Source organism: Mus musculus, chromosome 15 (genome assembly GCF_000001635.26).
Source record: "Mus musculus strain C57BL/6J chromosome 15, GRCm38.p6 C57BL/6J".
NCBI classification, from domain to species: Eukaryota; Metazoa; Chordata; class Mammalia; order Rodentia; family Muridae; genus Mus; species Mus musculus.
Window position 1 is genome coordinate 103,340,095 of NC_000081.6, and position 27,359 is coordinate 103,367,453.

Genomic DNA, 27,359 nt, shown 5'->3' on the forward strand with positions numbered 1-27,359 from the left:
TCCCGGGGGCCGTTCTGGTCGGACTCGGGGTACAGGGGGGAGGAGTCGGGGAGGAGCAGGGGCGGGCCGAGGCGGAGCGGGGGCGGGGCCCACAGCAGGTGAAGACCGGAGGGGGCACCCTGGCACCCCGGGCTCCGCGAGGGGGCGTCCTGGCAGCCTCCCGCTTCCTCCAGCCTTTCAGTTACCGCCCCCAATCTCTGGGTTTTAGGATGTCGCTTTAGCTGGGGCTGGGGAACAAGATGGTGTGAGGTTATTGAGGAGGCTGGGAACTAAAATGCCTGGGTTCCTGAGTGGCTCAGTCTGAGGGCGGGAAGACTCATTCTCAGCTGATAGAGGGACAGGATCCTAAGTGATCTGGGGAGGAACAGAGCCCGGGTTGAGTGGGATAGTGATGCCCCTCTAGAGCAATGGGCTGGGTGGGCCCTGGAGGTGCAGGGAGGATGCCTGGGTCCTACTTTGTTCCGCTTCGGAGCAGGATGTCGAGACTGACTATCAGAGGTGAGTCGTGGTTCTGAAGATGGATTCGAGGTTTATCTGACAGTGTTCTTAGGGGAAGCTAAGTGAACAGATTGCATTCAGTGGTCCTGAGGAGGCAGAAATTAGAAGCTTGCAGTGGTGATTGCTAGGCTATTTAGAAGATGACAGAAGGTCAGAATCAGCGAGGTTCAACCTTATAGAGATGTCCTGGACTGAGCTGGGGAGGAGGGGCATTTATCCCGGGGTTAAATGCAGGACACCTTACCAAGAAGAGCTTTGATTCAGGTGGCAGGGGTGTAAGAAGGCTGGGGAGACGTTTGAGAATGGGATGTTCCTAAGGCAAACAGGAGGAAGCTGGAGTGTGAGAGTCGGATAGGTATCTAGGGAAGATGCAGCTGCTACAGCCTGAACCTGTCTGTACCTGCCACAAGAGGGAGGGCAGCAGGCAGAGTTCCCAGAAGGCCAAGCAGCCAGCTTTAGGCCAACCCAGCCAGAGGGAGAGGGGGTGAGACTGGGAATTGGAACACTCATGGTTTAGGGAGGGTGGAGGCAAGAGTGAAAAGCGGGGTCATGAGTGATAGGATTGGATTCAGAAACTTTGAGGAAAGGAGGGCATTTCCAGCTTCTGGCGGGAAGTTGGGGCTTGATTGCTAACTCAGGTGCAGGAATTTTAGATTTGTTCCTACTGTGAGCCTCAGCAATGTCTGCCTTCCATCTGTGAAAAGCTGTTTGCAATTGCCAAGATACTCCAGCTCAAGGCTAGGTGAAAGATGGGTGCCGGCACCCTAGTCTTTGAGTCCTGTGATCCTGCTTTGAGGAAAGATGTGGGATCTCTGGGTCCACGAGAGGCCATCTTCTCGCTTTGAATCTAACTTGCTGGAATCCTCCTGCACTTCTATAACAGAAAGCCTGCTTCCTAGGTTTAGCCCCTCCTCTCCTTTTCCAGGTTTCTCCCCTGGGGAGGAGACATACTAAAACGAGGGCCAGCACTGGGCTTGGCTGATTCGAGAGCCCCCTCCTTGCCCTTCAGGCCCACCTGCCCACACTGTCTTTCCAGGGTCTCCCGAGTTAGGTGGAACTCAGATGAGGGATTGCTTAGCTTACTATGGGAGGCAGCTGGCTAGAGGGTGCGGTGACCTTGCAGGCAGCTGGGGGGTTGGGGGAGCATTGTGTGGGGCAGATTCATTATTGATGAGCCCCTGCACCCCAGGCTACTAATGAGTCCAGGCCGGCTGCCCTAATTGATGTCAAGAAACTTGAGACCCCCAGATCATCTTCCCGCTTGCCAGCTGCCTCTCCTGAGCCCCTTCCCCCTCTGACATCTCCAGTCGCTCTGCTTCCGTTTACTTCTTCACTTCTCTCTTCCATTTCCACCAACTCAGGCAAGCAAGGAGAAGGTTCGGGCGGCTGATCTCCACAGACAGACTCCATTCTCCTCTGGGTTGCTCAGGCCTCGGAGTGGGAGACACATCCTATCTGCAGGGCAGGTAGGGTGGTTGAGGAGAGGCAGCTCAGTTCAGAGACGACAGACATAGAAGAATCCAAGAAGTAAGCTCAGGGATGGTACTAGATCACACCCATGGCTTGCCTGAGCCCAAGGAATTCCTTAATTAGAGGGAGATCTCCTCACTCTCTCTAGAAGCAAAGGTACTTAACCGTATATTGACATACCCAGACACCAGCCCTAAGCCCCAGCCATTTCCTCATTACAGTGGGAGACATTTTAGATTCAGTCCCTGGAGTTGGTGTTTACCTCTTCCAATAGCATCTCATTGAGAGTTCTTACTATCATTGGACGTATTGGGTGCTTCTCTGCCTCACAGTGTTTTTGCTGCCTCAGTCCCTCTTTCTTCGTGGGTTCTGGGAAGATACTCATTAAGTATAGGATTCTAAGACCTTAGAGTGGTGTGTGGTTCAGGTGGAGGAATATTTGAAGGTGCCAGAAGTCTGAGTTAATAATAATAGCCCTGTTGATGGGGAGAGTTGGCTCTCATACCTCCTTGTCACAAATCCCCAGAAATTTGTGGCTATGCTGCCCTCTGGTGGTAAAACTCTGGTCTAGCGTGTCATAACCATCTTTGCCTTATTCAGCCTTTTGCAACATCAGGACAGACCTTGAGAAGAGGATCCTGGGGCTCCCTCATGTTACACGATTTCTCTTTGAAGACCTGAGCTCTCTGGCATGTTGGTTAAGAATAAGGGATTTCACAGTCAGGCAATACTGAGCGTGACTTGTTCTGCTATACAGTGTGACCTTGGACAAGTTACATAAGCTCCAGGCCTCAGTGTTTCCTGGAATAGAAGGGGTTAATGGTACCATCACGGGATTGCTACACTTATGATGGAAGTCGACAACCTGAGCTCAGATCCCTAGAACACACAGAAAAGCCTGACACAACAGCATTTACATCTGATATCTGATTGTACCCAGGAGACTCAGGAGAATTGCCAGGCTAGCCAGCCTACTACTATGCTCAGCAGTAAATAAGAGACCCTGTCTCAAGCAAGATAGGTGAGGATCAACATCCAAATTCAAGTTTGTCTTCTGACTTCCACATAAATACAAGCGTGCATACACACACAGGAAGGAAAATTAGACGAGATCATGTATGTGAGCCACTTAGTGCCCTTCACCCTGCCCTTGCATTGGCACACAATAGCAACACAAAACCCCAAAGCAGGTGATTAAAGGCACTTGTCACTAAGCCCAATAACCTGAATTTGATTATTTTTCTCTTTTCTCTTTCTGCCCCCCCCCCCCCCCCCCCCCGTCTTTTGAGACAGGGTTTCTCTATGTAGCCCTGGCTGTCCTGGAACTTGCTGTATAACTTGGCTGGCCTTAAACTCAGAGATTCAACTGCCTCTGCCTGCCTCCTTAGTACTGGGGTTAAAGGTGTGTGCCACCCCCTCTGCCTGTCATGAATTCACTCAGTGGAAGAAAACTAAGTTCTACAAGTTGTCTTCTGATCTCCATTTTCATGTTGTGGCATGTGGCCTCTCACACACACAAAATGTGCAAACAACACCTAGTGGGCTTTCCTTTCACTTTATTTTTCCTGATTTAAGGGAAGCCCAGGTGAGTGTGTTGTGCCATCTTTCCTCACCTTTCACAGGGACCTCTCTACATCTTTCATAATTCTCAATCACAAAGAGAAGAGATTTCTCTTTTCTCCTTTGTGGTAGGTAAGCCCCCTAGTGGGAGCTGGATGAGGAACAACAAAGGAGTCAACCCCCTCCCACCCCCTTTCTCTGTTTTTTCAAGACAAGATTTCAGTGTAGCCTTGGTTATCCTGGAATGAACTCTGTAGACCAGGTTAGCCTCAAACTCAGATTTCCACCAGCCTCTGCCTCCCAAGTGCTGGGATTAAAGGCAACTACCACCTGACTCCTCTCTCCCCTTCTGTTTTCTCTTTCTCCCCCTCAGGTCTCATGTAGCCCAGGCAGGCCTTAAACTTAACTATGCAGTGTGTAGCTAAGGATGACCTTGAACTGATCCTCGTGCCCCATCTCCAGAATTCTGGGATTATGAGCATGTGCCACCATACCTAGTTCCCTTCCTTTGTCCTTTAATGACCTAGATGTTTCTGGGGTAGGGGAAACAACACTCCTGATTTCTAGTGTGCATAGGCCCATGAGAGACAGACAGTTTCTTTTTGCCCTACTTTCTGGGTCTAGGATGTGTTTGGAGAGTAGGATGGAAGGACAGACTGCAACTTTGGTCAGTGGGGGCAGTGGGTGGGGTTTATTGCACTTGCAACAGAGTTTAAATAAGTTGGGGTGGGTTCTGGAGGAGAGGGGAGGGTTGGCTAGGGAGAGAGGGGCAGCGTCAGTGCAGCTGGTGGGCAGAACCCAGGTCATACAGGCCTGGGGCTTCCCGTTCTCTCTGGGGAATGAGTGGCCAGGCTGAGGTTCCAGGTCTGTTTGCCAATGTGGCCTGGTTAGGGTCCTGGGCAATTCCTGACTTGTCCTAAGTCAGGGATAAATAGGTTTCTAAGCCCAGGTCTGCAGCTGACCCAAATGCCACCTTGGGTCTGCTAGCATAGGTTCTTAGAATCCGAGACTGGGCTCCAGATCAACCCTAGGCCCCAGACTGGGTCTGGCTCCATTCTCTTTCTGACTTCCATGGATCTGGGTCTGGGCCAGCATCGACCTTTGTTTGGGATTTGTCCTGAGCTGGTCCTGCAGCACCATCCACGGTTAGTGTTCTTCATTGGCCTTCCAGGATGGGGGCTGTTGGAGTTGCCAGGTCTCACTCCCCAAGTCTCAGGCTCTTAGCTGCAGACTTCCTTTGGTTCTCTGGCAAGACCAAAGATGCATCTTTGCAGGCCGGAGTCAGATGGGAAGTCCTGTTGGCATGCCCGGCCCAGAGAACCACAACTGGATTCCCTAATTATGGTTCCAAGTTGATTTCAGAAAAGTCTCCAAAATGCAAAGGCTGAAGGAAAGCTGGAGCTTCTGTCCCTGGACCTGAGGCCCCCATCCACGAGAGGGCATGTGTAAACGAGGGTCCTTCACAGTGCATGGGGGGAAGGATCCACAAGCTTCTTGCCCCCCAGCTCTGGCCCTTCAAGTATGTCTCTGGGCTAGGAAGAAGAGCTTCTCCCCAGCCCTCAGCACCTTCAGGAAGTGCCTAGTCCCTCCCTGTCGGAAGGTATTGGACTGGCTCTTCGGGATCATGAGTCTGAGATCAGGAGGGCTCAGGCATCTGAGGTGGCTGGAGGCTTGAGCTGAGCTTTTTCCATGGCTGTGCCGTAGGGGAGGGAACGTTTGAAGAAGCCGAGCTGATGAGAAAGGAGGCACAATTAGAGATCACATTCTCCCTGACCACAGATCCAGGGGGATGAGGACTCTCCTGCCTCTATCCTCCCCACCCTGCCAAAGTGGCTTCATTCAGATACTTTCCCAAGGGCTCCAATAGATGTGGGAGATCTAAAATTAGGGAGTTATTATGGGACAGTCATTTATCAAGGTTTTAAAATGATACTGAAAAAGATACTAGTTAAGCCAGGAAGGGTAAACAAACTCAACTCAACAAGTGCCACATCTGAGCCTAGCCCTGGCTGCCACTTGTAGGATACCATCACTTATTCTTAGATAGATGTTAGAAGAGACGACAGCACAAATGCCATCATGTATTTGCCATCTGTGGTTTTGCAATATGGGCAAACTTATCCAGAGACAGGAGGCCTCTTTGTAAACTGGAGGCTGCAGACTGAAGGGAGGGGTCCAATAGGAAAAAAGACAAATGGGGCGTGAGTAGCTAGGGCATACATGGGGGTCTGTGCTGGAAAACAGATCTGAGGGTGGCCTCTTTGATTCTACTGGGTAAAAGGCAGAGTCTGACAGGCTGGAAGCTAAGCCAAGGCTTGGCGTGGCTGACCTTGTAGAGGACGTAGATGAGCAGACCTAGGAGCAGGAGGCCAAAAAGAATGGCTAGGATGATGATCCACAACGGGACACCATTGCTGCCTTCTGCCTTGGTCCACTGCACGGCTGTGGCCACCTGTGGACAAGCCAATGACATTAAGAACCTGTGAATTCTTCCCGGCCTGTTCCTGGCTACCTCTGTCTGTTGGATCTGGACCCAACTCTCATTTTTTAGCTAACAGCATTCTGAACTTAAGAGTCTGAAGTGCACAAGTGTTTCTGTGTTCACATGTGCTGTTTTCTCCACCCAGAATCTTCTGCTCTGGAGCAGTCTAGTTAATTCCTTCAGGCCTCAACTTGTACACCACTTCTTACAGGAAGTCTTTCCTGACTCTGTAAGATTGGGTTCAGATATTCCTATGACATGTTTCCATAGACTGTCTTGCCACATATCACACTGATGTCACTGCCCTCTAGGCGGTGAACACTAGAGCAGAGACACGTGTTAATCTGGCCGATCTGGACCTACAAAGCCAGGAAATATTTGCACAAAGCAAGACCAGCCTCTATCCATGTCCCCATCCTGCTTCTGACATTCTTGAGCTTGTCTTCTGCGATCCAGACTTCTAACCTTGAACTCACCTGAAGTTTCTTTTGGGGAAGCTGCCGAGGCAGGATCTGGTAGGGCATCTTCAGAGCTTCATATACAGCCTCACACTGAAGGCTAAATGGCTGGTATTCCCGCTGTGGGTGGAGAAAGGTGGTCAGGGCAACCCCTATGGGATTCAGAGGACACAGGGCTTCCCCACAGTCTGTCTCAGGATGTGATCTTTCCCTATTATGGACTCATTAATCTCGATGTTCCTTATGCGAAATAATAAATGTAAAATTGTGTAATTAAAACTAAATAATGCATAATCAGATAACTACACGTTCAATATACATTTCTTAATGATTAATATAGGTTAACATCCAGGACCATGGTTGGTCTATAATATGTATTCAATAAATGATGGCTTTTTTCTCTTACATATAGGTTGCTGGTATACCAGCTAGGCATTCATTTATGTGGAGGTTGAGGATTTGAAGTCTGGTCTTCATGTTTGCATCTCCCCAGCCCTATCCACTCTGGTCTTTACACTTATGGATTGGGTATACTAGTTATGCACTCTACCACTGACCACTGACCTACATCCCCACTTGTTTTTCTTTTTGTGTGTGTAGTTATTTGTTTATTGTTTTTGTTTTTGTGTTGTTGCTTGAGATATGGTCTCACTCTGTAGTCCTGGTTGGCCTGGAATTCACTTATGAAGACCAGATTGGCCCCAGACTCACAGAGATTCACCAGCCTCTGCTTTCTGAGTGCTCAGGTTAAAGGTGAGCCAGTGCCAGCATGCTCACCACGTTCTGTTTTTCTATCAGGGCCAGAAAGGGAAGTAGTTGCTAGTTGCTTCAACAGTGGCCAAGAGGTGGCGCCAAGGACACACAACTGGTCTAAATCAGGGTGAGGGAGGGAGGAGACTTGGAGAGGGAGAGAGAGAGAGAGAGAGAGAGAGAGAGAGAGAGAGAGAGAGAGAGAGAGAGAGAGAGAGAGAGAGTGTGTGTGTGTGTGTGTGTGTGTGTTTGTCCAGTTACCAAAGCAGAGGTGGAAGGGATGACAGCATGGGGAAATGACAGGGTCAGTCCTGCTAGGACCAAAGGTTGGGGTCCAGGATGGATGAAGCTCCCTTACCTGCAAGAAGGTCTTGGCCCAGACTCGGAAATGCAGCTGCAGACTACGGCTCTCTTGGCGGTGCAGTGGCCCAAACTCACAGCGCAGCCTGAAACACTTGGCTTCAGGGCATTTCTAGCAAGATAGAAGGAGTCTGAGCCCAGAATTCTCACCTGATGACCCTGAGAACCCAAACAGGTGTCCAACACTTGGGACAAACATCTTTCCCTGCAGCAACTTACCAGAACTTGTGTTCCTGAGGCAGTAGAACTCCTCCCTGGAGCCTCTCGTTTCTGCAGGTGGTGTGGAGAGGTCTCTGGATCCAACTGGAAGAAGAGGCATCTTTAGTTGCACCTTCTGCTTCATTATAGCTCCTAAGTCAGCCTGAACCTATGTTCCAGAGCCAGGGACCCGATTCTGTCTCTGTCCCTGTGTTCAGCTAACCCACCTATTGCCAAGAGCAAAGTGTACCTTGCTCTGCACCGTGTAGATTTGTAAAGAAATCATTAAGTCTTTCCCGCCTAAGGGCCTTTGTACTGGCTGTTCCCTCTATTGGGAATGTTTATCCCTTGTCTTACAAGGAGGCTTCAGCTTTGTCTTTCAGGTTTCAGTTGAATTATTACTTGTTTATTTAGCAGTGCTGGGATTGAACCTAGAGCCTTGGGTATGGTAGGCAAGTGTTCTACCTGGCTAATGGCTACCTCTTCAAGAGCTGTCACAAGTCAGATTTGTACCCATAGCACATCCCACAGGTCCACTTGCCTGTCTTCCTTCTTTCCTTCAAGAATTCTCACTATGAGGCTTTGGTTGTCCCAGAACTCACTTTATAGATCAAACTGGCTTTTAATTTGTGGTTGTCCTCCTGTTCCAGCCACTTCTAAGGGATGGTGATTAAGTTTACAGGTGTAACCATCATGCCTGGGTAGCTTTATTTTTTTATTTTTAATTTTTTTTTAATTTATTTTTTATGGTAGATAAGTACACTGTTGCTGTCTTCAGACACACCAGAAGAGGGCGTCAGATGTCATTATGAGTGGATGTGAGCCACCATGTGGTTGCTGGGAATTAAACTCAGGACCTCTGGAAGAGCAGTCAGTGCTCTTACCTGCTGAGCCATCTCACCAGCCCATCTTCTTTGTCACTTTATACTTTATTGCTTTCCACCCGTCTTTGTTGTCACTCAGGGTCTCTCTCATGTAAGTACTTGAGAATAATCTTGAACTTCCAGTCCTCTTGCCTCACTTCACAAGTGTTGGGGCTGCCTTACCAGGCTTCAGCACTTTTCTTTCTTTCTTTTTATTTTTTAAGACAGGGTTTTACTGTGTAAGTCCTGGCTGTCTTGGAACTCACTCCGTTGTAGCCCAGGCTAGCTTCAAACTCAGAGATCCTCCCCACTCTGCCTCTGAGGGCTGGGATTAAAGGTAGGTGCCACCACAACCCGGTTTCTTTTTACTTTTTTTTTTTTTTTCCGAGACAGGGTTTCTCTGTGTAGCCCTGGCTGTCCTCGAACTCAGAAATCTGCCTGCCTCTGCCCTGACTCCCAAATGCTGGGATTAAAGGCGTGTGCCACCATGCCCAACTCTTTTTACTTCTTATTGTCTACCAGCTTTCACTAGATGCAAGCTCCCAGAATGTGGGGACTTTGTGAATTTCATTTGGTGTGGGGTTTTTCCTAGGTCTAACGCTTACTTCATTAAATGCTGTTTATGAACAAACACACTCTCAAAGAGGGCCAGAGGACAGTTCTCACAGGACAAGGTGGCACAGATCTGATAGCACACCATGAGAGAGACTACTTCAGAGCAAAGGACACAAATGTAGTAGATGTGAATCTTTTTCCTCCTTTCAGATCTTGAGGTGCCTGAATCTCCCCACCACTTCCAATAGCCTCCAGGCAACTTTTCCCAGCTCCATAGTCCCATAGCCCCACCGCTCCACCCCACACCATGACCAGGTCCTCACCTCCAGGCCCTGTGAGTTGGGGGTGTAGTTGGAGGTGCAGTTGCTGAGTCCTGTCACCTTGGTCACATAGAGGAGCTGTTGGCCTTCCAGAGCCTGTGGACAGCTGAGCTCCAGCACACCCTGGCTGATGGAGCTGGGCCCCTGGTTGATGAGCTGAGAGAAAGAGCACACTTTGAGGAAGGGAAAGCTGATTTGACATGCAGGCCTTGGTCACCACCCATACATAGTGCATCAGTCTGAGAAATGAAAGAACACCCAAGAGCAGCAATCAAGTCCACTTCAGCCATTACTCCAAGAGTGAGACAAGGTCTCACTCTGTAATCCATGCTAGTTTGAGACTCATAGTAATCCTCCTGAAATAGCTTTCCTTTGTAAGGCAATGGACCAACAGGCCCCTCTTCTGGACATCTCTCACAGATCCTCAGTATTCTCCAGGCCGCCCCCTCTTCTCTTCACCTCACCCAGGTCCTAGGTACTGTCATTTATACCGGCTCCTACTTTCTTTCCCTTCATATGGCTCGATCCCTGAGGCTTGTCTTCCAACCCTTCTCACCTCGTAGACATGGTGGACAGCTGGGCCCAAGTCTTCCTCCTTCTGAGGCTGGTCTTGAGGATTCCAGTCGCTGACTGGGAAAATCACAGCTTCAGGCTTGGAGACACTGAAGAGGAGGATAGTTTAGAGTGGACAAAAGGAACCAATATGTCCTTCTCTAAAGTCCATCACCCTCCCCTCTAAAGGTCCCTTTCTGCCTGGGCACTGACCCATTAAGGGAGACCTGGGCTTGAGCCTCCACCGAGAGTGGGAAGGAGACCACGTTGCTTTGTGAGTTGTTCAGGTTCTTGCTGTGGGATGGAGGCAAGAGGCAAGCAGTTTGACAAGAATCTCCAGGTTCTGCCATCCATCCCACCTTCCCTTCTTTCACCTTCAACTCAGCCCCAGTCCAGGTCCAGTCACTCCCTACCTGAGGATCTGAAAGTCAAACTGGATGGTTTTCTTTGTGTCTTGAAGATGAGGAACAGTGAACCGAAGGCCACCCCAGAGCTGCATAACAAACAAGGAGGAGAAAGGGGCTGTTAGATAGGATGTCTACCTGTGTGCTAGGACCTGTCACATGCTCTATCCTAGCCCTTCCTCTTCTACCCCTCACTTACACTGGTGCCTGCCTTCATGGGGTTGCCCAGGTCACACACCAGCTGGCGGCTCTGGTTCACAGCAAAGTAGTCACAGCTCAGGCTGGAGAAGTTCTGGGGATAGGCAGGCACAGGCCAGTCAGGCTTTGGCACCCCTCTGGAGGGGATCACCACTGCAGTCCCACTTGAGAGTCCCTTCTCACCCCTGGGTGTCTGACAAGTCCTGAGTACTCGGCCTCTAGAGGGGCTGTGACCCGAAGCTCGGCTTCATAGGCACCGCCCTCACCCAGATTTTGGGCATGGAATGTCAGGTTCAGTGCGTTCTTGTCACCCAGGTACACATGTTTCTTCTCCCTGGAGGGGCACACAGGGTAAGGACATGAAAGAATGAATCCATAAACCAGGGCAATAGGGCCTGGGAATAACACAGTGGGGCTGGCCCTGCTGACTGGACCCCGGCTCTGGCAGGCATAAGGCGAGACGCTGCATGCTGAGTACCGTGTTTAATATGTCTAGAGCTAGAGAAACGAATGCTCCCTGTAGACAAACCCAAATCCAGAGATGCTCACGGATCTCACAAGGCCACATATAGCTAGAGTGTCCCTGTCTCTCTGCCATGTGACAGTGCCACTCACCCATACACATCCAGCTGCAGGTCAGGCACACAGATATTGTCTTCACCACAGTCCAGCAAGATCTGGGCCTGGGGAGTGGAGCAGCCTTGAGAAGGGTTCTACCACCCCTCTCCCAGGGCCCTGCCTCAGGGGCCAGGCCTGTCTTCCCAAGTTCTTTCCTTACCTTGTCCTCTATCCTGCTTTTGCTTTGGTAGTGTAGAACTGGCCGGAGGCCATGGCTGTCCATGGGAGCTTTGGGGTCCAAGGAGAAGTTGAGGGCAATGTGAATTGGGGAGAGTTTGTCTCTGAATTCTGATTCATTCTAGGGCCAGTGGAAAGAATTCATGGGATTAGGGATTCGGGGGTGGGGTGGGGCGGGGTGGGTGGCGCTTAGTGACCATGCTTCTTAGCCTTGCTTCTCCCTTTATCTGCTCAGAGCCCAAATCTGACCTCATTTCTCTGTAGGCCTAGACTCCTGGTGTCTGGCTCTTCTGACAGAAAGCCTTTTTCTTTACCCTCTCCCCACAGTCATCCAGCCACATGCAAGCACACACGCGTGCACGCACACCATCACTATTGCCACCGTCACCGCCACCACAGTCCTTTGTTTTAGGTGGCTATCTACCCAGGCCAGGCCACCCTCATCCTCAGGCCATACCCTGAGGTAGATCTTCATCTCCCTGCAGTCCTCCCGAGCCCCATTCTGGATAAGCAGGGTCTGGGTAAGGGTGGCCTGCTTGGAAGTCAGGAACAGTGCCCGCCGGACCCCTCCCTTTTGCTTCTGCCAGTCCAGTTGGAGTTCCACCTCGAAGCCTATGACCAGGAAACACAGTGTCTGTCTGTTTTTCTTACCTTCCACTGCCCCACCCCTCAGCTGGCACACTCGAGCAGCTTCTCTCACCTATAGAGTTGGGGACATGTTTTCCAGAGGCATTGAGGCAGAAGCTAAGGTTGATGCTGGAGAAAGACGGAGGAGAGAGTGCTCAGGTTAACTAGAACTGGCCTCCTGCCTGCCTGACTCAGAAAGACCCAGACTAGGACACCCCTGTTTGTCCCTTCCTGAGGCAGACATGGCCCCCCTGCCCACTGGCAGGCACAAATCTCTGCAGGCTCTGGGCACAGCTCACCAGGACACAGGGTTCCCTTCCAGGCTGCAACTGCGCTCCTCTGGGTTGAACATGGAGGGGAAGATGGTGAGAGATGCGCTGGCAGATATGATGGGCCGCCCTCTGCCAAGAGTGGATGTGGGGTACATAGAATTAAGGCCGGGCACCTGCTCCAGGACCCCAGTTCCCTCTGCACCGATGGTCCTAGTCTTAGCACCCCCCTCCCTTTCACACCTGCCGAAGTTTTTTTTTTTTTTTTTTTTTTTTTTTTTTTTAATTTGTTTCTCATTAAGGATGGTTGTGAGCCACAATGTGGTTGCTGGGTTTTGAACTCATGACCTCTGGAAGAGCAGTCAGTGCTCTTAACCGCTGAGACATCTCACCAGCCCCCCAGTCTTAGTTTTAAAAGAAAAACTAGTTGTTCAGACTGCCTCAGTCTTCCTGAGTTCATACCTGTACACCAGAGCCTTGTCCACACCAAAGGATCCAACGATTAGATCTGTAGAAAGTCAAGATCCACCCTTTATGGCAAGCCCCAAATCAGGATTGCCTTCATCTGAGGCTTTCTAGTTTCATGGCTCAGAGGCCTGAGCCAGGGGACTGCACCATCTGGTGGCAGCTGCCTAGAATTGCATCACAAAGCTTGCATTCTAAGATGAAGGGCAGTGGCCACAACTTACCAGGGTATCCATTGCCATCCAGATCTCGTCCTCCTCGAAGGGCAGAGCCAAAGAAGTCTGGGGTACGGCCAGCTGCCCAAAGAGGCTGCAAAACCTGGGAAGGTTTAGTGCTCAGTCCTCCTGGGCCTCCCGGGAATATAAATACGACTCCCTGCTGGGCCTCCCCACCAAATGGAGCCCCAATGGCGACATCTGCAAGACACAACACACATTATTTACTAGGTTAGGAGGCCAGGGGTCCAAATTTCTATCAAAAAACCCTCAGGATCCTATTTTTCCACATCAGTTCCTGTTCTAATATCTTTAAACCCCAATACCCCTGGAAAGTCAAGAGGGCCCGGTACTTTAGTTGACAGAAGCCCTCCCACTAAGTTCCTGACCAACTAGCATCCCCCCTACTTAGCCTCAGCACCCTGGGCCACGATACTTACCATTGTAGCCGTCTTGGTCCAGGTCCCCCAAGGGTGTCAAGGAGCTGCCGAATCGGCTGAACTCATCTTGCCCAGTGAGGGTGAGGGTGGGTGTGGGATCTATGCCCGCTGGGCGCTGCAGATAGATGTAGACCCTGCCCACCTCCTGAGGTCTCCCATCAGCTGTCCGCTCCATGAGCAGGGGTGCCCCTACCAGTAGGTCATCTAGCCTGAGGAGAAGGGAAGACCCAAGCATTCTGACAACCCTGTCTTGCTATAATTTATTGCCCTTGTGGAGGAACTCCAGGCATTCTGGATCCCCAGGCGCCCTGAGGGCTCTGATGTAGCATCCAGCCCTCTTCTTGCCCTGACCAAGGAGAAGGCAAGTATGAATTAGAGTCTAGAAAAAAAAATATCCTGAGGGAGCAGTCTGCCTGCACTGTCCCATCCCCCATCGATCAGGTCTGGAAGATGCATCCCTTCCCATCACTCACCCATCTCCATTGGTATCAGTGGCAGCCACAGCATAGCCGAAGTAGGAGGCCATCTGTGGGGACAAAGGGTAGCATGGAGTCAGAACAAGGCTGGTCAGTAAACAGGATCAAGAGAGGCTGTAAGTGGACATTCATGGGCTCCAGAGACGGTAGGAAGTTTGACACTGTTGGTCCAGGGCTGCAGATTAGATGGCAAGATGGAGAACTGAGGGTATCCTCACCTGTTCTCCTGAGACGTTGTAGAGGGAGTGGATGTCTGAGCCATTAAGGACGGTGACCTGAAGATGAAGATAAAGGCCTATAGGTCCTGGATGCCCCATGTCTGAAGGTCTGGGACACATGGGACAGGCCTTCCTCAGGGGAATCTTAGCACTCCTCTGTCTCCTTCCAAATTTGTCCTCTCTCCACCTCCAGGTTTTCTCTCTCACTTTACTGTTCTGCCTTCTTCCTTTATACCCTTGATGGATTTTCATCCCCAGCCACTAGATTCTAGTGACCAGAATCAGATCAGTGGGACCCAGAGCATGATCTTTGGTCTTTGCCTCCCAGAGCTTAGCAGGCAGCAGGCAAACAGCAATACTGGATACACACTGGGTCTTCAAACCCAATGGATTCAGAACTCTAGCCATCCCTCACACACCAGGGTCTGCAAGGTACTCACATCTCTGCTGTCTCCTCTTAGCTACTGACCCAGCAGACCTCCACGTCTCTTGGATCTTGCTCTCTGCCCACCCCCCACTGTTCTGCTGAGACCTGGTATGAACCTTCCCAGGACAGGCTGGACTATAGCTTGGGTTTTCCCCACTGGCACTGATGCCAGAAAGCAGATGGAGGACTGTGATTCCCACCTGTACACCCCAGGGGCCCCCGCAGCCACTGTCAGTCCCTGCCTCTTGGCCAGCCCTCTAAGGTTCTGGTGTCTGGCCCTACTGCCTGTGTTTGTTCAACCCTCCCTTACAATTCTCACCCTCCTTTACCTTATGAGGCTGCAAACTAGGCCCAGCCCCATATTCTCTGTGTTCTTCATGCCTGTGCCTGGGACTCCCTCTTGCCCCATCTGTGTGGAACCCTCACAGAACCTTCTCTGAGGCACCCTCTCTGGAAGGAGATTACTAATTTCTTAAAATGTGCTGTTATCTTGGGTGCTTTTCTGTAACTTCCAATTCAGAAAGAGTACGAGATTTAGAGTATGATAGATATTAAATATTTATCCAGCTGCCCCTAAGCAACATAATTGGTATTTTAGGACAACAGTTTTCTTGTGTGTAAACTGTCAAGATTGTTCTCCATTCCACAGTCCCATGGTGGGGAAGGGAACACCACCATGCATGGACAGTACCTGGGACATCGAGAGGCTAACAAACAATGGCTTCCTCAGGATTAAAGCTGTGTGTTTTAGCTCACATATTTGACTAGAAGCACCTTAAGAGATGGGATAAGATGTCTTCATCTCATCTCTCACCTTGCCTCAATAAATGTTGTTAATTGAGCGACCGAGTGTGGCACTTGTCATGGTCTAATAATAGCTGGTGGCTGCACACGGTCTAACAATTTACAAGTGCTTTCATTCCCCTCACAAGTGCCTTGTGAGGTCAGAACTATTATTACCCCATTGTACATGGAAGAAACAGCTTAGAGCGGTCAAGCAGGGGACAGTGTAGCAATAAAAGAACAGATTCATTTATCCAGAGTCAGTGCCAGAATTTGAACTTGAGTCTGACTTCACACACTTCCTTCCCTTGAACCAGACTTCAGAAATCTGATGTGTTCTCCCAGAGCCTATGCTCTGATCTCTTTCCTTGATATACCCAACAAACTACCACACAAGGCTCTGCACTTAGCCTGGGTGAGAGGCAGCGGGTGGCGGGCAGGGTCTTACATAGCCATAGGTGAGGTTCCCCTTGGGCACGCCAGCAACAAAGTCTGCAAAGAGAAGAGAAACTGATGGGTGGAGGTGAGGACAGGGTGGACTCAGAATGTTGTTTCTGGCTTTCTTTTCAGTCCCCACTTTGGCTTGAAGATTGACTTACCTTCTGTGTCATCACCACTGAATTCACCCACAGCCACAGAGTATCCTGGGGACAGAGTGTGTGGATGTTAGCATTGCCTCCTTGGGGACCCCTACTCTCTGGCCCTCAATCCCTTCATTGTCAGCCTGTACACAAGTATGGCAGCAGAGCTGGTGGCACTGAGTGGGAGAAGCAGGGAACTGAGTGAGGCTAGAGGCCCCTGATTTCCCCTCCCATTTCCTCCCCACCTGCTTGCCTACCCAAGTAGCTGTCATCATAGACGGAGCTGGCCTGGCGGGTCTGCAGCTGCCCCTGAACAGGGTTGATGAGATACTCTGGGTAATAGGACTCCGAGATCTGCTCTTGAGTGGCGGACAGGATCTGGCCTGGAAGGGGAGCAGGGTGATGGGCAGGGGGAGGTCACAGAGGCTTTGGGGAGACTGAGTAGGATTTTAGAAGTATGGATCAAAGCTGGGCAGTGGTGGCAGATGCATTTAATCCCAGCAGTTGAGAGGCAGAGGCAAGAGGATCTCTGAGTTCAAGGCCAGCCTGGTCTACAAAATGAATTCTTCACAGAGAAACCCTATCTTAAACAAACAAAACAAAACAACACAACAAACAAACAAAAATGAGAAAGGAAAAAGAAAAAAAGAAAAAAGAAAAGGTTTGGATCAAAGAAGGGATGTGGCACCAAAGCTGGAAGAGGGCAGAGGAAGGGCTTACCTTGCCAGAAGTAGCTTCCAGGTCCACCCAGGACCACACGGCCAGTCTGTGGGGAGGTGCAGGGAAGATGGATGAGCATATATATCATCTGGTACTGACCCTAGATCCTCACTTCCTGCCTTCCCTCCCCAGCCACCTCACCTTGGTGAACTCAGCACTGAAGCCCCCTTGGCAGTAGCCCTGCCCTGCTGCACTGCCAAAATCTGTGAGAGAAGACAATGAGATGAGCTAGCTGCACACTGATGGGCTGACAGGGAAGAGAGGCAGGAGCAAGAAAGAAGACTGCTCAAGGGTCACCTGAGCAGCCTTGAAAAAATATATATCAATGCCTGGAGGCCTTGAAGAGAAAGCCCCAGGTACCAAGGACCCTCCCACGGAGAAGGCACAATGGTCCACTACACTCTGGCACCTACCTGAGCGGCAAGGTGCGTACTCCAGAATCCGGGTGAAGTTTTCTGTGGAGAGGTAGCAGGTGCCCACTGGGTCATTCTGTGGGTCCTTTTCTGTGCGCCAGCTATACAGTGGAGCACATGCCTGAGGGGGCCCGGGGCAGGGGGTGTTCAGATTTAGCTTAGTAAGATGACCACCTTCCACCCCAGACCAGGCCTGGCCCTCTCCACCACAGCTTAACCCTTAGCTACCACACCACTGAGCTCACTCATGCCTCACCAAGATGGAGGAGCCATGGGCCCGAACTGTTGCTCCGAACCACTGCAAGGACTTGTACTCCACAGGCTCCTCTCCCTTGGCACTGTACAGTGAGGACTCCAGAATCCGGGAGCCTTGGGGAAGTAGAAAGTGTACTCTCACACTTGTTCTCAGGAAGGTGACCCTAGCCTTGGTCTAGGATGCTCAGCATTTGTAGACCCTGAGACCCACTGGGACAGGGGAATGGAAGGAGTTTTAGACTCCTTTATGTAGCTGGACTTGACTGGTTCTTGCTCTCCTTACACACACATCCACATACATATATCAACAGAGACACCCATACCCACTCATACACACACCCACATCCACAGAAACATACACACCCACTCATACACACACACCCACATCCACAGAAACATACACACCCACTCATACACACACACACACATCCACAGAAACACACATACACACTCGTACACTCATACATCCACAGAAAAACATATATCCACCTCCCCACCCCCACCACAGCTTCCCAAGTTGTCTTGTTGGCTCCTCTGACTTCCTCGTAGCTGGAACAGGACATTTTCATTGTGGTGTTGGGGGAACATTGGCCAAGTCCCATGGCTCATCTCTGTCTGTTAGCCAGCCCTGTGACTCTAACGGCCTCTCCTTTCGCCTCCACACTAGACTTCCCTTTCTGTCTCTTTCCAAGTCTAAACTCTGCCCTCTGTAGCACTGCTTTCCTGCTCTTCTTACTCTCCACCTCTCAGGCTTTTTATTTGTTTGTTTGTTTGTTTTAAGACAAGTGTCTCATTATGTAGCCCAGGCTGGCTTTGAGCTTCTGGCACTCTTTTTCTGCCTCAGCCTCCTGTGCCCTCAGGCTTTTTAAAGTCAGCCTTAGGAACTGGGGCTGTAACTCATGCACTCATACATCCACAGCACATGTTTACCACGAATCAAACTTTGGGTTCAATGCCTAGTACCCCTTCAGAAATTAGCAGGCTTCCACATTCTTATGCTTACTTCTTGTCCTCTTATCTCTGAGGACAGACTGCCTGAGTTCACAGCCTTGCTTTCTTACTAGTTGGGTGACTTAACCTTGCTTCCTTCCTCACAGGATGGGGATACTAATACTTCATACAGTTGCTGCAGGATTAAGTGTGCCAAGGCACAATAGTGCCTAGCATGGAGTAAAAGCTCTCTGAGTGCTAGCTGAACAGCCTCAGCTTCCTTAGGTCCATCTGCCTGAAGGCTGAGCCCCCCCTGGGGGCAGTGGCTGAATCACACTGTGCCCAGTGTGCACTATCACTTAGTTTAGGAACAGAACTCTGCAGCCTCCTCTGCCTTTGTCTGCATTATGGCCCTGGCCTCCCAGAGCTGTGGGTGATTCAGTGAAATGAGAGCCACATGTTTCTGAATCATGCCCGCCCTTCTTGGGCTGGGCTGGGAACATGGAGTGAGTGCCACGGGAAGCCCACAGCTAGGAGCTGGATGGAGCACCAGAACTACTGCAGGGGGAAGGGGAGGGGGAGGAGCACCCTTCACCCAGGCCCCACCCCCAAACTGCAGGCCCGCCCACCCACCCTCTTATGCCAGGCCCTTCCCTGAACTCTTCCAGCCTACCTTTGCTGTCAAATTGAATGGTGGTGCACTGGATAGGACTGGTGCCCCAGGGACACACATAGACAGCACCACCTTGCAGTACACCTGGCTGGCTAGTGTTAGCCTTGGGTGCCCCAACCAGCACACTGACTCTGTGGAGGGGAAAGGAGAAGTAGATTAGGACGGGTCCTATTTCCAGGTCAGTGTCTGGAGGCAAGATGCACCCAGACCTTTGGGCCAAGAGTGGGGGTGGGGTAGATGTCCCTTGGGTTGTATTTATATCTCAGAAGATGCCACAGATGCCAGAGGCAGGGGCTGGAGTCAGGCATTCCCCATGTGCTGCTGTCACTAACTCAGCTCCTCCCCTCCTCCCACATTCTCTTACCTTCTTCCCCTACTACTAGAGAGGAGAAGCCAGAGTCAGTTCCTGGAAAGGGAAAAGAAGACTAGGGTCTGGACTCTGGCTTTTTTGTCTCTTCCATCTACTTGCCAAGGTTAGATGTCCAGCCCAACTAGGGCTGTAGCCCAGGAGTAGAGGATGTTCTCGGCATACGCAAGGCCCTCAGCACCAGGCTAAGAAACAATGCCAAATGCAATGTATGACCTTTGGTTGAAAGTGGATTAATGTGTGTGTGTGTGGTGTGTGTGCGCGTGCGTGCATGTGTGTGTGGTTTTTCGAGATACAGTTTCTCTGTGTAGCTCTGGCTATCCTGGAACTCTATCCTTAGACCTGGCTGCTCTTGAAGTCACAGAGATCTCCCTGCCTGCCTTCCAAGTACCAGGATTAAAGGTGTATGCCATCACTGCCTAGCTAAAATATATATATTAAAGGGACAATTTAGCTCCAGAACCCCAGGCTCCTGTAGAGCCTCATGGCCCTCACCTTTCTTTCCAAGCCAAATTTTCTCCCTTGGATGGAACTCAGGCAACCGGCCACTTAAGTCTTGGGGCATGTTGGAGGAAAAAATGAGTCTCTGAAATTAGGACTATGAAAGCAGGCCACTTCCTGGGCCTGGTTTGCCCCACCCTGTGGCCTATAGGGGACCTCACCTTCCTAGCTGGGCCTCTGACACACTTGTACCTCTTTCCCACAAATTAGCCCCAGAAAATTTAACTCAAATCCTGTTCTTTTGAATCCTCTTCCTGGACACACATGTCTGAGATGGGGTCTTTCGAGGGATGGCTCCTAGCATCCTTCTTCTACCAATTCTGGTCCTTTGCTTCTGGGGTCTCCACACAGCTCTCCTCTACTAGCCCCGATCTCTTGTTTCCAGCTCCTACATACAGCCACAGCCTTCTTCTCTGCTGGCACTCTCCTCAGGATCTCCTGCAATGACTGCATCTGGCAGTCTGGGCAGCTTTCCTTGGCACCCCAGCTCTGGGCCAGTGTTCCTGCCAGCCTTGGCCTCTACTCTCCTCCCCTACTGCCACTGGCATTGCTCCTCAGCCTCCGCCTGTACCCAGCACTGCTTGCTCTCCTGATTTATATTCCCAGGTCCCCTCCTGTCTTTTTTCTTTTCAAATTATTTATTCATTTAATGTGTATGGATATTTTGCCTGTATGTATGTTTACGTGCCATGTGGGTACTTTGTTCCAGAGGAGACCAGCAGAAGGCACTGGATCCCCTGGGAATGGAGTTAGAGGTAGTCATGAGCTGTCATGTAGGTGCTAGGAATTGAACCCTGGTCTTCTGAAGAGCAGCAGCCAATGTTCTTAACCGCTTCTTTTTTTCCTTTTTTTTTTTTTTTTTTTTTTTTTGAAATAGGGTTTCACTGTGTAGCCCTGGTTGTCCTGGAACTCACTCTGTAGACCAATCTGGCCCTGGACTCAGAGATCTGCCTGCCTCTGCCTCCCTGAGTGCTAGGATTAAAGGCTTGCTCCATCTTTGACTGGCTTCTTCCTTCTTTCTTATTCTCAGATCGTAGGCCTTTTCACCTGTCTTAGTCAGGGTTTCTATTCCTGCACAAACATCATGACCAAGAAGCAGTTGGGGAGGAAAGGGTTTATTCAGCTTACACTTCCATACTACTGTTTATCACCAAGGAAGTCAGGACTGGAACTCAAGCAGGTCAGAAAGCAGGAGCTGATGCAGAGGCCATGGAGGGATGTTCTTTACTGGCTTGCTTCCCCTGGCTTGCTCAGCCTGCTCTCTTATAGAACCCAAGACTGCCAGCGAGCTGTTCCTCAGTCTTTATCTGTAGGAACGAGAGCTCAAAAGGGGACTTGAGGAAAAGACAGATGTCTTCTGAGAGTCATACTGAGGGGCAAGGGGGTCTAAGAGCATCAAGGAAGGAAGCCCCCAGGACACCAGTGGAGTATGGGTGGAGTGTGAGAGGACAGGTGAGAATAGAGAAGGCAGGGGGTCCAGAGGAGTAGGATGGAGACAAACAGGAGGTGCCTTAAGTTATAGAGAGGGGAGGTGCCAGCTTTGGTTACCAGGGGGACAGGAAATGTTTACTGCCTGTGGCTTCCGGTCAGTTTTCAACCTCTCACTTCTCCATTTGTCTCCCACCTCTTAGGCATTAAAGCCAATTAGAGGTTTGAGACACCACTCCATTGGCCTAGTGACTTTCAGGTGAGAATTCTGAGAAAAATAGGAAGCTGTAGCCCCAGGGCAGGGGTGAGGGGAGAGACAGTGGTGTGGTCCTTGTGTAGCTCAAGCTGCTGGGCTACACAGAGAACTTGGCCACTCTGTCTTTAGCTCCACAAGAGTGAGGGCAGAGCACAGGAACCAGACTGCTACACAGGGAGCTGAGACTCTGGTTCTTGCCCTGTCTCAGTGTAAACTTGGGTTTCCTCTCTTCCTCTGGGTTCTATCAGGATCCCCAAATTTCTCCCATACCATCTGCATTCATGGAGAAACTGAGAAAGAAGCATCTGTCAGTCCTTTCAAAGCTGCTGAAGGCTGAAAGCCCATAGGCCAGGGGCATATCTGTTCACTGTGTGAAGGTTCGGGGATCCCAGAATGCAAACAGGGCACAAGGATCCAGACCAGGCCCCCTGACCCATGACTTCCACCTAAGGCTTTAGTGGTGTGTCCATTTTAGTAGTCCTCATTCTGGCACCCATACATGCTAGGTGAGGTGCCTGTGCCAAGATTGCCATGTACCCTGATTCTCCTCCTACCTGCTGCTTCCTAAATCCCACAGCAGTAGAATCTTCACAGTAATTCAAGAGGGTACCAAGGGAGGGTCCCTTGGGCTATTTTCTTTTTTTTTTTTTTTTTTTTTTTTAAAGATTTATTTATTTATTATATGTAAATACACTGTAGCTGTCTTCAGACACACCAGAAGAGGGAGTCAGATCTTGTTACGGATGGTTGTGAGCCACCATGTGGTTGCTGGGATTTGAACTCTGGACCTTCGGAAGAACAGTCAGGTGCTCTTACCCACTGAGCCATCTCACCAGCCCCAGCCCTTGGGCTATTTTCAATATTGCAGAAAGCCTCACGGAAACCCTGCGTTTACCTGATAAGGCATCCCAGGCTAATTAAAACTCCAAGTGCATTTGCTTTCGGCTGGCATTACACCAACTTGTATGGGGAACCTGGTTATCTCAGGCTGGTCAGAAGCTCTGATTGGCAGCTATAGATACTTTTGGTTCATAAAAGATGAAAAGACCATTAATTATCATCCACTGAACGCAGCTTGGCAGTTATACTCTATTAGAGTCCATGGGAAGAATACTTGGCATCGTTTCTCTCGAAGCCTCAGGGTTTGGAGGTTCTAGTTAGTCTTTTGAGAGGGAACATCCACTGGCTTTAGGACTAATGTAGATGCCCTTTGAGTGGTGCATGCAGTAAAGGAAGGGCCACCTCAGTTCTGACATCCTTCAACAAGTTCCCAAACTGCTGCCCTAGTCTTATGACCTTATTTGACAGATGGGAAAACTAAATCCAAGAGAAGTCACACCGATCCAGAGTTGCTCAGAATCTTTCCCAGGATGGGAACCGAAGCCTGGAGACCTGTAATGCTGTTTCCTAGGCTAGTATTCTGTTCTGCCCCATTGCCAAAACATCTCCTCCTCTCTTCACTATCTTCCTAGCCAGGCTTTTGATTAACCAAGCCGTTGTTCAATATTCAGTTACTGTTTGACTCCCTTGGCTTGACAAGGTCAGGGTAGAGAGCATTAGGTGGGTCAGGGCCCAACTCCCACAATCCTACCTCACTTCTGGCCAGACCAGAGGTGGACATCTACTTCTGGAACCCCATGTACATCCCAACGGGAGACATCTGATTGGCTGAGTAAGAGCTGCCTCTAGCAGACTGGTCCATTTAAAAGTCACTTTCCCTCCTCTAGCCTTTCTTTCTCAGTGATGAGTTGCTTTTGAGTGATTCCTAAGCTAATTTCTACTTCTAAATTTCTTTGACTTCTAAAGCAATAATACTTTCTCTGTTCAACACAGATTTTTAAAAAATAATCCAGGGCTGGCGAGATGGCTCAGCGGGTAAGAGCATTGACTGCTCTTCCAAAGGTCCTGAGTTCAAATCCCAGCAACCACATGGTGGCTCACAACCACCTGTAATGAGATCTGACACCCTCTTCTGGTGCGTCTGAAGTCAGATACAGTGTACTTATGTATAATAATACATTAATCTTTGGGGTGGTGCAAGCAGGGACTGAGGGAGCGGAGTTGATCAGAGCCAGCAGGTCCAACTGGAGTGAGCAGAGGTCCTAAAAATTCAATTCCCAACAGCCACATGAAGGCTCAGAACCATCTGTACAGCTACAGTGAACTCACATAAATAAATACATAAATAAATAACTCTTTAAAAATAATTCAATGAGAAATGAATATGAAAGCTTATAAGATAATGTGAGGAAACTGTTATAACTATCACAGTTATTAGCAAGTACTACAAGCATTGTAAGGACTGAGGATGTAGCCCAGCAAGTGGACTGCTTGCCAATCCTGCACAGAGGCCCTGGGTTCAATCTCCATAAACTGGGTGTGGTGGAGGGTGTGACAGAGCCTGCCCACCATCCTAGCACTCTAGAAAGGTAGGGTCAGAAGTTCAAGGTCATCCTTGGCTACAGTTTCAGACCAGCCTGGGAATGAATGAATGAATGATTGCAAGTAAGAAAGAAAGGAAAACTTAGAATAGGAGGGTGTCAGGGAAGAACATCAGAATCAGGAATTCCTCCACAGAACTCGTGCCTTGTGTATGTTGCTCATCCTCTGTGGGCAGGCACCTTTTAGCTATTGTCTCCTTCAGTCCTAAGAATCAGTTAGGTATCCTGTGCAAGGGGAGGCTGAACTGCAAGGATTTAAGTAACTTGCTCAAGCCCGGGCTCTTTAGTGAATGGTAAGCACTCACACCCAGAGCTGCCTGGCTTCAAGCTTCTTCACCCCTTTATGTCTGTGTAACCTCAGCAGAGCTCACCCCGTTCTCTTCATTATTCAATATGAGAAGTAATGCAGGAGGAACAAGGAACACCAAGACCACAGCCACAAAGGGGCTGAGAGGGGTGGAGGGGAGTCTAAAACACACAGGTGCTGGGAGGGAAGTCACAAGGAAGGAGAATGCCCCAGAGCTTATGCCCAGAGCAAAGGTGAGGGCGGAGTAGAATGTGAGCTGGACACCTGGGTTCTCTTGAGGAATGGAGGCTGGGGCTTGTTTTAGAAGAAACCTCAGGGACTGGAGGATCAGGCCAGGGGCTACTGGGAGTGCAAAGTCCAACAGATATTTTAAAAGAGAACTGACAGTTTTGTGTGGGGAAGAGTGACACCCTGATGGGGGAAAAGACCCTATACCCCCTCCATCCTCTCTGCTCCATTAGGGTTGTGGTAAGAAATTTGGGGGACCCTGGCAGAGGCTCCGGGACAGGGTGATGAAATGAGGTTTGGGCAAGAGGCCAGGGTGCGGGGTGGGGGTTGGGTGGGGACCTTGAAAAGCTCAAATTCAACGGCTGTGGCCTAGTTATCTTTCTGTTTTTCCATCCCTAAGTCCCTCAGATAAAGTTAAAAAAACTGTCCCTTCCCCAACCAAATTAGCTAGAGTTAATCCCACCCCCAGCCCCCTAATTAAATAACAGCTAAAATCAGATGACTTCTGACAAAGGTCCAATCAAGCCCTAAGATCCCAGGGTCGGTGTAGGTGCTGCCATGGGCAGAGAGAGGCTCAGAGCTAGTAGGTGGAGAAACACCTACTGCTGTCATCAAAGGGGTTCAGGAATATGGCATCTGGGGTCCCTTAGCCCAGCAGTTGGGACCGTCACTTTTCTCTTACTTCCAGACCTCCTCTCCTTATTTAAACAAACACGTTTGTTTCAATGTGGCCTCTAATTTTCCCAAGCCTCTGGGCACCAGTCTAGGTCTGCTTACTACCCGGAAATAAGGATTCTCCATAGAGATTTTCAGGAACCTTCGTTCTGATGCTCTTGGGCCCAGAGAGCCTATATCTTTCTCAGCTTCCGACCCTAGTCCCAGAAGTCTGAGTTCTACTACAGCCGACAAGCTACAGGAAATCAGCTTTTCTCTTCCTCCCAAGAGCTAGAGCAAGAGGGAAACCGCCCACCCCCCTTCAGGCGCGCGCACTCACACCCCTCCCGACACATCCGTGCACCGCCCTGGATTGATCCGGCCACTAGCCCTAGTACCCCCAGTGCCAGGGTTCTGGGATTCTCCCCAAGTTCTTGGATCTCTTCGCCTGAAGAGACTGGGGGTGGGAGGCAATTCAGGAGAATGAGGAGAAAGGGGAGGGAGCCTTCGTCTTCCTCCCGGGTCTTTCCCGAGTCTGAGTTGATGGGGGAGGGGAGGATGAGACTGGCCCCCACATAACCTTCCGACCCTCTCAGTCTGTCTTTCCTCTTACGGCACACGCTTACCCAGCTCCAACCCTCTCAATAGCCCCACCGAGGATCTCGAGGTTCTTCCACTGCCTCCTAAGGCCCTGCCCGGCCTCCGCACCCCCCTCGACTCCCACCCGCCACAGGTCTCCCGCAGCCCACAGATCGCCAGAGACCCTAAGCTTTCTGCGCCCTCTCCTCCCGGTTGGCCCTTAGACCCTGCCTGTACTTCTCCAGCTTCTAGATTCGGGTCCTCTCCTCATGCCACACAAGTTTCGACACCGATCTCACACTCCACGTCGGCCACGGTCCCTCCCTGCTGCAGCGCGGGCCCCCAATTCTAGCTTGGGCCCCCAACTCAAGTCTTGGTCTTTCCAAACTCCGCCCTCCAACTCAAGTCCTGGTCGCTTCCAGTCCTCGGCGCGCCCCCAGTTTCCAGGTGGCCCCCTGCCCGCTTCCCGCCGCCAACCTCGCCACTCACCCGTCCCTTCCCGGCCGGTAAAACTCCACGGAGAAGCCAAAAAGGGAGCCGGGGGGCCCGGAGAGCACCGCCGGGGCCTCCGCGTCTAGGTTGAAGCCCCCAACCTGGAGTGGTGGCGGCCACAGTAGCAGCAGCAGAGGCAGCAGCGGCGGTAGGCGTCGGGGCCCCCAGCGCAGCAGCACCGCGTGGAGAGGAGATCGAGGCGACCGTGGCGTCCAGCTCCCCATAGTGCCCGCTCTTCCCTGTCCTGGGGCCACCGACCCGGAGCCGCTTCCTAAACCTCCCAGAGGCGAATGACTCAACGCGGGGAGGAGTTTGCCAAACTCCCGGCTGGGCCCTCCCCCCGGCCGCCGGGCCGGCTGGCGGGGGGGCATTCCTGGGTCCCGGGGACGCCGAGGCCGCGCCCCGCACCCGAAGGGGCGTGGGGGGCCGCACCTCTGAACCCTGGCTCCGGCCCCAGCTGGAGGCCGGTGGTCTGGCCTGGCTCAGACTGGGCGGGCTTGGGTTCTTCGCCCTCCTCTCCGCTTCCCCCTCCTCCCTCCCCCTCCTTTCCAGATGTACAACGTAAACGCTCGGAAAAGTAGTCGGAAAAGGGAGCAGAAAATTTCCTAATGAGGAAAGGAATCACCTCTGGGGGGCGGAGGGAGCCTGAATATTGTGTGTGTGTGTCTCCCTCATTTCTTCAGGAAAAAAACTTTGGGGTCGAGAGACAGGGGACTCCTCTGGCGTCCGGCCAACAGGGATTCCCCTTGCCTTCCGGGGCCACTGGGTGCCTGGGTTCTGGCCAGCTAGATTGGGACTCTGCAGCCCAGTCACTGAACGCTCCCCAGACAGCCTCCTGGGGTAGCTTCGTTGGCCTCGGGAATTCCGCGGCTGCCCCTCCCCAAGCTGATAGAGTGGAAAGCATAGGACTTTTGGGGTCTCTGACACAGGAGCATTGGGCTTTATTTGCTAACGTTGGGTTTGGAAGTCTCTGTTCTGGCCCTTTCTTGGATTTGATACCTGACCAAGTGGCCAACCTCTCAATTCAGTTCCTTCATCAGATTGCCTGATTTCCTGGATAAGCCCCAGAAAGATAAGTGATGGGTAGCAGTTGTGATGGTGGTGGTGGGGAGTCTTCAAAGGGAACCAACTTTCAGCTTCTGTTGGCCATC

The 27,359-nt window shown here is 50.9% G+C and overlaps 1 protein-coding gene and 1 non-coding gene across 3 annotated transcripts; both read right to left on the reverse strand.

Moving 5' to 3' along the window:
- Positions 1-4,191: 4,191 nt before the first annotated feature.
- Itga5 (integrin alpha 5 (fibronectin receptor alpha)) lies at positions 4,192-26,697 on the reverse strand. Of its 2 annotated transcripts, NM_001314041.1 has the most exons (31): positions 26,206-26,697; positions 19,818-19,877; positions 18,956-19,086; positions 17,354-17,466; positions 17,098-17,218; positions 16,826-16,887; positions 16,685-16,730; positions 16,222-16,347; positions 15,983-16,027; positions 15,832-15,875; positions 14,174-14,230; positions 13,953-14,005; positions 13,480-13,688; positions 13,049-13,240; positions 12,822-12,867; positions 12,390-12,491; positions 12,164-12,219; positions 11,921-12,075; positions 11,447-11,584; positions 11,284-11,351; positions 10,852-11,002; positions 10,682-10,762; positions 10,480-10,559; positions 10,280-10,360; positions 10,071-10,176; positions 9,518-9,670; positions 7,798-7,881; positions 7,577-7,690; positions 6,487-6,588; positions 5,858-5,980; positions 4,192-5,258 (listed from the first exon to the last, which is right to left on the reverse strand). In NM_001314041.1, exons 12-31 carry the CDS (start codon positions 14,003-14,005, stop codon positions 5,175-5,177), a joined length of 2,178 nt encoding a protein of 725 aa, NP_001300970.1. In that variant the 5' UTR covers positions 14,174-14,230; positions 15,832-15,875; positions 15,983-16,027; positions 16,222-16,347; positions 16,685-16,730; positions 16,826-16,887; positions 17,098-17,218; positions 17,354-17,466; positions 18,956-19,086; positions 19,818-19,877; positions 26,206-26,697; the 3' UTR covers positions 4,192-5,174. The 2 variants fall into 2 exon arrangements, with proteins under 2 accessions (NP_001300970.1, NP_034707.5); NM_010577.4 differs by lacking the exon at positions 19,818-19,877 and having other exon boundaries at positions 10,670-10,762.
- Mir6963 (microRNA 6963) lies at positions 10,361-10,431 on the reverse strand. The gene has a single exon (NR_105928.1). It is a non-coding gene; the product is annotated as a microRNA 6963 (primary transcript).
- Positions 26,698-27,359: the final 662 nt, after the last annotated feature.